Source organism: Silene latifolia, chromosome 9 (assembly GCF_048544455.1).
Source record: "Silene latifolia isolate original U9 population chromosome 9, ASM4854445v1, whole genome shotgun sequence".
Taxonomy (NCBI): Eukaryota; Viridiplantae; Streptophyta; class Magnoliopsida; order Caryophyllales; family Caryophyllaceae; genus Silene; species Silene latifolia.
In genome coordinates this window covers 107051957-107061782 of record NC_133534.1, presented here as the reverse complement: position 1 = coordinate 107061782, position 9826 = coordinate 107051957, and the positions used below count along the sequence as shown (strand labels likewise).

Below are 9826 nucleotides of genomic sequence, written 5' to 3'. Positions count from 1 at the left end.
GTCACTCTGTAACTCGAGTCTATACCACGAGGTAGGGAAGGTAATCGAACCGGTATCTTGGCTCAGAGGTTCTATCAAAACATGGCCAAGACACAACACAACCCTAGCCTAAAATCTGCGCAGACCTAGACATGCGGATACACACCACCGCACCCAAGACCCACAATTTTTCTAAAACAAAGTGAGTACCCTAAGGAGTCCACCAAAGGGTTGGCTAGTACTTAAGCTGACCACTTACTATCAAAATAAGTAACGAGGTCATGCCCCAACTTGGATATAATCCCACCAAGTCAGGAACACAAAGGCTATTAAGCAGTGAACATATACTCGTCAAAGACTATAAAGACCTATCTATGACAAACACAACAACCTGCAAAAAGTATTTAATACCAATACCATTTCTAGCAATATTAAAGGTTTCAGGGGATCTAGGGCCGTTTCTACAATATAAGAAACTATTAAATTAAACCAACAACACATGTGAACTAAAACTTAATAAATGGCCTAAAACAAGAAAAAGGCCGATTATCCACTTCATATAAAATTTCATCCAACCGAATTTTTACCCGCAACCCCGATCTGCGGCGAGTGCGGGTTAAATTGCGGTGACCAATCACACAATTGACTGACATCGATTCAGTCAAAGGGACCAAGGCTCAGTTTTCGGCATATTCACCAAAACATTGCAATTATCGCTATAAAATTCATTTTGAGCCTATTCATTACCATTTCATATTATAATCTATCCTAACATGTGCAACTACCAATATAAACATAATTTTTACCATCAACATAATTTTTACTACTAATATGATTCATTTCAAAAGTGTACCCATATGTGACTTATACTAACTATAACATTAATGAACCCGAAATAACAAATAATGCATGAAAAACCGCGAAACAAGCAACGGGCTGACCCGGGCCTGCCGTGGGCCTGCACGGGCCTGCCGGGCCTGCTGGGCCTGCTGGCCGCCACCCCCAATCCTCCATTTTTCCGTTTTTGTTAATTTTAACTCCGTTTTAAGCATTACTTAATCGTTCCCATTCCATTTCTATACTAATATGAGAACTTAAACTAACAAAAGACATGATTTAGACAAGAAATTAACCCATATTAACATGTGAAATAAACCATTCAATTAACAATCACAAAATCAAACAAAAAGGAAAGAATGTGACGATTATTCGTCGAGTAACTCGAAATATGTTACCTTTAGCAACAAAATGAGCAATTAGCACCTTGAACACCAAACCCTAATATACAACTAGCCACTATCTTCAACAATATACGAGTCCACAAACTCGTCTTCCAAATCTTCACCTAAATAAACAATAAAAACACAATAATAAGTACAAAAACCGAAATATACCCAAATTCGTCTTAAATCAACATCAAGAAAACTGAAATTAAAACATACTAGGATGTAGATCTTGAAGAGAGGATTCCGAAAATATAAATTTTGTGAAAATCGGACTAGAAATGAGTGAGTTATGATGAAATTACCTTAGATTTTTGTATAAAGATGGTGTTTTATGTTTTGGAATTGTTTAGAAGGTTCAAGATGATGAAGATAGACAAAGAAAAGAAAAAAAAATCAGAAGGAAAGGGGGAGGGGAGGTGTGCCGCGGAAAAGGGAGAGGAGGAGCGGGTTGAGACGGAAATTTTATGAGTCGGTTTCGGCTCGTTTCGACAATAATTAGAACCGTTTGTCAAATGCAAATTCCGACAAGACCAAAGTTCTTAAACACGAGATTACAAGAAGATTGAGTTCTCATATGTCCTATTTCTAAAATCGTTTGCCCAATTTTCAAAAGAGTTGTCATTTTTCCCCGATATGCCCTTATTTCGAAATAAAAAGTTTTTACACGGTTTAAACTATTTTTAAACATTTCGAAACTATCAAAATAAATACTTTTCTTCAAAATATAATAAAATTATATTTCTTTGAATTATTATTACTTCAAATACATTAATATCAAATTTTACTTGATTAATAATTTACTTCCGCAAAATAATAATGGTTCGAAATTACGGGGTATTACAAAAAAGCTTAGGGTAAGATGCAGAAGTGGTTGTCCTTTCAAAAATTATGGTAGTTGGGATAATAAGTTAGCATCTTTTCTGGTAAAGACTGTTGATCCTCATCACACTTGTCAGAGGACAATGGAGAGTAACAGGCAGCTGAAATCTACTTGGTTAGCTAAACAATTTCTTGATGTTTTCAAAGCCAAACCACATTGGCCAGCCAAAGATATCATGGAAACTGTGAGAAGAGCATATAAAGTTTTAATTAAGAAAGTCTTTGCTTATAAAATTAAGTACTATGCTCACAAACTGCTCTATGGGTCAATGAAAGAGCATTACAGCAGGATAAGGAGTTATATAGCAGCTCTTGAACAAGGAAATCCAACTAGTGTCTTCACCTTGTATACCAACCCTAATGTGGTATCAAATCCTGTTGTTTTCCAGAGGTTCTTTGTTTATTTTGATGCTCTGAAGCAAGGGTGGGTTTTAGGGTGTAGAAAGGTATTATGTGATTATGCTTATTTCCTGAAAACCTTCTTAGGGGGACAGTTAATAGTTGTTGTTGGTAGGGATGGTAATGAACAGATGTTCCCCTTAGCATGGGCAGTTGTTGAAGGAGAAAACAATGAAAGTTATGAGTGGTTTTTCAAACAACTTAAAAGCAGTTTGGGAGAAGAAGATGGAGAGGGATGGACTATTATTTCAGATCAACAACAGGTTGGTTTTAATTCCTTCACTGTTCATTACTTATAATTTCATTTTCAATCACCTTGTATATTGGGTCACTTATAACACTTTGTTTTCTATACAGAGTATCATAACCATGGTTGCTAAGGAGTTCCCTAAGGCAGAACATAGGCAATGTGCTAGGCATATCTTTGCTAACTGGCACAAGACCTACAGAGGTGATGAAATAAAACTACTTTTCTGGAGTTGTGCTAAAGCATATAATGAACCAGATTTCAATGATGCTTTAGAAGCTCTAAGAGATGTGGACCATAAGGCTGCTGATGCTTTCATAGCATGTAAACCAACTCTTTTTTTGTAGGGCATTCATCCAAAGACACAAAAAAAATGATGTGATTGTTAACAATATGTTAGAAACTTTTATTGCCTACATTTTTAATGCTAGATCAAAACATGTGATTTACATGCTTGAAGAGATAAGGACTTCACTGATGAAGAGGCTGATGGAGAAAAAAACAGCAATGGAGTCATCAACTCATGTTGTTTGTCCTATAGTGCAAGCAAGGCTTGAGGTGGAGAAGGATAAGTCTTCTGAATGTGAAGATTTACCATCAAAACCCACTCTTTTCCAGGTAACATATGGGATTGAATGCTTGAATGTTGACTTGGAAGCAAGGACATGTACATGTAGGAAATGGGATTTAACTGGCATCCCATGTTTCCATGTTGTGGCAACTATCTTTAGTATACATGGTCATGCTGAAGATTATGTGGATGACATGTATAAAAGAGAAGCTTATCTTCTCAGTTACAATCTGTCTATTAGTCCTTGTCCAGGCCAGAGACATTGGCCAAAGGTAGACTTACCACTTAATCCCCCACCCATTAAAGTTGGACCTGGTAGGCCTAGGTGAAAAAGAAGAAGATAACCTTTTGAGAACCCTAAAAAACCAGGTAAGTTGACCAAGCATGGAATTGAGATGTCCTGTTCAGTTTATAAATAAAAAACACACAACAAATGAAAGTGCCCTGACAAAGACAACCAACCACCACCCCCTCCAAAAAAACCAATGGGAAGACCTAGGAAACAACCTAAGGTAGAGAGCAATGGGGAACCACAACCTGTCTATAATGGTCATCATGAAGCAACAAGACAACCAACAAGAATTGGTAGAGGAGGCAGGGTCATAAGGCCTGGAGGTATAGGTATAAGAGGAGGAAGAAATGGCAGAGGTGGAAGAAGTGGCAGAGGTGGTAGGGTGAGTTCTGCAATGCTCTATTAGTGTTTTCAATTAGGATTCTTCATTAAAAGTAGTATCTCAACAGCTTGATATGATGATATTGCAGGTCCTACAAGGATTTGGAGTATTGATTGATGAACAAGGTCATGCTTATACAAATGTAAGTTCAGCAATGCTTTAGTTCTAATTTGGTTATACATTAGAAAGCACAAATATTGCAGAATGTTCATCAATGCTTTAGCTCTAATAATTTAATTCTTGACAGGCTATGGGTAGTAATAATGGACCAAGGAGCATTATGGAGGGACTATATACTCAACAATCAGTCAACCAAAACCAGTAGAAGATATGAAGTGAAGACAGATTTTGCAGAATGTTTTGTAATGTATTGGTGACTGAGACACTGGTTTTTGTAATAAAGTATGACTGAGAGACAGTGTTTTGTAATTGTTGTATTTGGTTAGACTTTGTTTAAGAATCTAATAGACAGATTTTCCAGAATGTAATGGACAAGTTCATTGTTATCAAATGAAATTGCATTCCTTGAATAAATTATTTTCATACATACTTGCTTCAATTCCTAAACAAGGGTTACATTCAAAGGATTACATTCGTTTGCTAAACATCCAAGTAAATGCAAATATAATCCAAGAAAATATTAATCCAACCATTAAAATTTTCTTCCCTTTTGAGTGCTTATCTACTTCAGCCTTCAACATCTTCACCTCTAATCTCAATTTCTCATTCTTCATTTTCCATCTTCTTCATTTTTGCCTCAATATCAATGACGCCTTCTTTAGATTTCAGTTCGTCCACCAATTGGAAAAACCACATCCATTCTACATTATCATCAAAAGGCAACATAAATTTTAATTTTATAAATTTCTTTGAAGATAACCAATTAATTAAAAATGATGAAAATCACCAAGAAATTAAACTTACAGGCTATAAAGGACATCCATAAAAGTTCTTTCCAACATTTGAGCCTTTATTCGCCAACTTCACATCTGCCTGAATATTATGGTAGCAAAAAACGTCCCTTTTATTTGAAGATGATGAAGATGATGTTGACCGCTTCATTATGGGAACAGTGGAGGAAAGACATAAATTAACAAGGGAGAAAGAAGAAAATTAAAAAGGTGAGAGAGGGAGATTAAGTGTCGTTAACAATGGAGGGATTTTTTTGAAGAGTGATTTTTTTTTTTTTTTTTTTTTTTTTTAAGTGAACAAGGAAGATGATGAAGGAATTAGGGTATTTAAAAACAAAAGTTGGCCGAAGCTTATAAAACCTGCTACAAAAGGTTAAAATTAGACTAATTCTATTCAAAGTTAAAGTGGGTAATAGTACGCTATATTGGTAGTTAAAACAAAGGTTGGAGTAATATGAGAACGACCATCATAGTTTAGAGAGTATTGTTATTAAATAATCCTATTTTTTTGGTGAGAAGAAAACTTACAGCCGCTACCTATACAAAATTGGTTTTAAAGAGGCTTAAACATGTCTCTTGATAATTTTACTCCCTTACCCCTCCTCCCGCTCACCTGCAGTTTTGTAACACCATTTCCTCCCAAACCGCCTCGTGGAGTGCTGGCAACCTGTGTTCCCTATCACCCGCCCCCCTTTTCTCCCACGACTCTACCTTTCGCTTCATTCGTAGCTGGGCCCCTCCCCCGCAACATTGGTGCAAGATCAATGTAGATGCGGCTTTCTCCCCATCCTCTTCGGTTACTAGTATTGGGTGTGTCGTTAGGGACCCTATCCGTTTTCCTATTCTGTATACTGATAATTTTGTGATTGCCTCCGATTGTATTAATGTCGTTAATGCTATTTTGAGAACTGATCACCCTTTTGGTCCCTTTACTAATATCATCATTGAGTGTAGGAAACAATTAAGAGTTTCACCTTGATTGGAGCTCGTGTTTGAGAAGAGATCGGCCAACAAGGTAGCAGACACACTCGTGAAGTTCTCCACCAAGGAAGCAAGCCTTTGTAATGGATGTTTTATTTGGGAGCATGCCCCCTATTTTGGTACGAACTTATGTACACTTGATTTCTTGGCGGCTTGCACACCCCTTTACCCCCCCCCCCCTCCCGATGTAATTGAATTCTTTTGCCCTGACTTTTAATTTAATGTTCACGTTCGACCAAAAAAAAAAGAAAATTTTACCAAAGTGTCAACCACTAGACTCCACCTTACAAGCTTTAACTCATAATATACCTAATACCATACCCTCATATGGTGAGTCAGTCGTAACCGTAGTAACTTCACTTTTATCCTCCTTAAGTTTCCTAACACCTAAGTTTCCTTGCCTACTACCGCCTCAATCCCCTCTATCCACCTGCTCTCTTCCGACTCCACCGGAGATGTGGCCGCTGGTTCCTTATGCTTGATCATGGCTTTTTTAATCCTCCCTCCGACCTTGGTTCGGTCACAAGTGTGCTGATCTGAGTCTTTTGGCCTTTACCATCTACTGATCTAAGGTTTTTCATTGCTAATCTTATTGCGTCCTTTTGTTCTTTAATATCTTTTTGTAATGGTTTTGATTTCTAGATCACTCATCTTTGATTAAGTGTTGCTACAATTACAAATCTGTTTCTTGGTTTTCTAAATTGTGCTTTGTTGCTTTTAATAATTGAGGCTGAGAATTTTAAAAGTTCATATCTTCTGGATATGCGCCTGAAATTTCCTTTTCGCAAGGGTTTTCTAAATTGTTCTCCTTCCGTGCATTTAATTTTGTCGCTGTGCGGTTCCCTAAGATTTTATGCTGCCATTGGTGATTGGTCGAAGGTTCAGATTGTGTGCTGGTTGTGGACATAGGCCGTTCGCGCGCCCAGCCGATATGTGGACATGCGGTAGTCCGAAAGCCACGATCGGTGGCGTAAAAATGCTTTCGACCGGATCGCTTTAGATCGGTCGGTTTCGTCTTGGCAACGGTCTCGAAACGATGTTAGAGATGTTCGGATTCGCCACCAAGCATTTGTGGGATGCTTGGAACTCGTTCGAATCCACAACCAAGGCAAAAAGCGGTGTTTGACAAAGGTACTAAAGATAAGGAGTCGTCCCTCTTTAGTATCTTATCTCTAGAATGATTCTCGTTCGCCCTGGATAAGGTCGTCCATTATCCAAAGTTTCTTAGTAAGAGGTGAAGGTACGTATGGGAACCCTTTAATCAGACACCCAATTTCGCCCGCGGTAGCAGCCTCTACTGATCGATCTTGGTTGATTGAATGCAAAAGTTGATAAAACGGGTAAATGCATGAATGCGCATCCACAAGTTTGATGCACCATCGAAGTATAGGTCCCATGCGTCGGTGTCAGCACAAAGGATGTCTTCATCAAGTAGTGACCATGTGTCGGTCGTTGGATCCTCAGTTACGGGATTTTCTGCTAGGAAATCGCCGACCGCCCTTCCCTTGATAACCTTGAGGGGTGCGAATTTGAGGTCAAATTCGGATAGCATGAGTGTCCACCTAGACAACCTTCTATTTAGCAAGGGCTTTTCGAAGATGTATTTGACAGGGTTCATCTTGGAGTAGATGTGAACCGTATAGCTGAACATGTAATGTCGCAGCTTCTTCGTTGACCAAACCAGGGCAAGACATGTCTTTTTCAGTTGGGTGTATCTTGTTTCATACTCGATGAACTTTTTTCTAATGTAGTAGATGGCTCGTTCTTCGCCGTCGACTGTTTGTGCTAGCATTGCTCCCATGGCTGTGTCGGTGATAGTCAGGTATAAGGATAAGAGAATTCCTTGTTGAGGTGGCATGAGGACAGGATGTTTGGATAGGATTTCCTTTATCCGGTCAAAGACTTTTTGACAATCATCATCCTAATCGGTGTGATCGGAGGCACAGAGGTTCTTGAAGATTGGCTCACAAATCATAGTGAGTTTGGCTATGAAGCGGCTGATGTATTGGACTTGACCAAGAAATCTCCGAATCTCCTTCTCGTTCTTAGGTCGATGGATTTGCTAAAGTGCTTTGATTTTTGTAGGATTAATTTCGATGCCCCTTTTACTGACGACGTGTCCCAGTAGTTTTCCGGAGGTGACCCGAATGCACACATCTGAGGATTTAGTCTCATGTTGTATTTTCGAAAGCGAGGGAAGAATTTCCAAAAGGCGCTGATGTGGCTATCTCGCTCTTTTGATTTGATGATCATGTCATAGACATATACCTCAACCTCCTTGGGCATCATGTCGTGTAGGAGAGTGGTGGCGGTTCTTTGATAGATTGCTCTGCCGTTGATTAGACCAATGGGCATGACAGTGTAGCAATATGTACCCCATTGTGTAGTGAATGCAGTCTTGTGCATGTCTTCCTCGACCATTTTGATCTGGTTGCATCCAGCATACCCGTCCATGAATGATAAAAGGGCGTGCTCGGCGGTTTTATCCACCAAGATGTCAACATGTGGAAGAGGGAAGTCGTCTTTTGGACTTGCTTTGTTTAGGTCCCTGAAGTCGACGTAAACCCGAATTCTCCCGTCTTTCTTGGGTACGGGGACTATGTTGGCCACTGTAGACACCCAGTATCTGCTGAGACTCCAACAAACACCCGATGATTATCGAACTATAACATGTTTTGGAATCGCGGCGTTTGATCGACATTTTGTGTACAACTTTACGTCGGAAAACATAAAACGAATTCAAAAATAAAATATTTCAAAACATTTCAAAAATACATGGAGTGTTTAATGCACGACGACGAGGTCGCAATGACACTAACTAGAGTCAAAACCGACACCGGACCAGAAACCGACTCAAAAATTCAAATCCCGACTCCAACAACGAGTCAAACCGAGTCAACCACTAAAAACAAAACATTTCAAATCTTCTATGTTAAGGTTTCCCGGAATCTTACATAGTCAAATATCAAACATGTTCATCCAAAACCTAGGATAGAACAAATCATGATTGCTCTTGTGTGAAAGTGGCAGGACAACTCGAAGAACCGCGACGTGGCTCGCGCCTCTTTGGGCAGCCCAAGTGGCCACGTCGCTCAAAAATCACACAACCACTCATTTTCCTATAAATACCGCTCAAATGCCCCCATTTGAGAAAACACGCGAGTGTCCGCCCCCTCTTTTCTCCCTTAAAATTCTTGACTCGAATTCTTAAGTCACAATCCGACGCGTATTTACGACCTACCGATCGTAAATACAAGCCTTACACATTGTTTGGTACCTTCATCTTGCATTAAATCACTTGACCGACCACTTCGACCACTACACCATCACTAATCTTAAAACACTCTTTTTACTTACCAAAACTGTTTTAAACCGAGTTTTTTTCCGACCAAACGAGTTGTTACACTTAAGTCGGTCACTCGCCATAACCAAGCATGTAAGTATAAGGGTGTAAAAATCCTTCTTTTATCATGTTCTTATTTGTTTCATGACTATAACATGCTAAAACATGCATAACATGAACCAAAACATGGAATAAACGAGCCAAAACTGATTTTTGGCCTGAGACAGAAGCCGCGTGGTTCGCTGGCTTGCCCGCGCCTCAATGGGTTGTCCAGGTCAGAACTCAACCGTGTTTGTTCTCGTCATTTCCCTTTAATTCATTTTCATATTTACAATCGGTTTCTACCATTTCAAATATTTTCAAACCTTTTTATTTAATTTTATTAGTTTTTAACCATAAAACATTTTTCACCCTTGGTTCTTCATACCATGACGGTTAAATCCGTGTTTTGGTGATAATATTTGGTTAATAACATTTAAAAGGTATTTTAAGGCCTTTTATTTCATTTTTGGGAGGTATTTTAAAGCCTTTCATCATTTCTTTACATTTCCAAAACAAGCATATTAGTCACCGGCACAAAGTAATCCTTAGTTCTACGTACCATGCCGGATTTTAA

At 38.8% G+C, this 9826-nt stretch overlaps 1 protein-coding gene across 1 annotated transcript; it reads left to right on the top strand.

Annotated features, from left to right (window-relative positions):
* The first annotated feature begins 2167 nt into the window (after positions 1 to 2167).
* On the top strand, positions 2168 to 3630 carry LOC141601444 (uncharacterized). The gene is made up of 3 exons (XM_074421730.1): positions 2168 to 2746; positions 2841 to 3073; positions 3162 to 3630. The coding sequence occupies exons 1-3, from the start codon at positions 2168 to 2170 to the stop codon at positions 3628 to 3630; spliced, it is 1281 nt and encodes a 426-aa protein (XP_074277831.1).
* The last annotated feature ends 6196 nt before the right edge of the window (positions 3631 to 9826 follow it).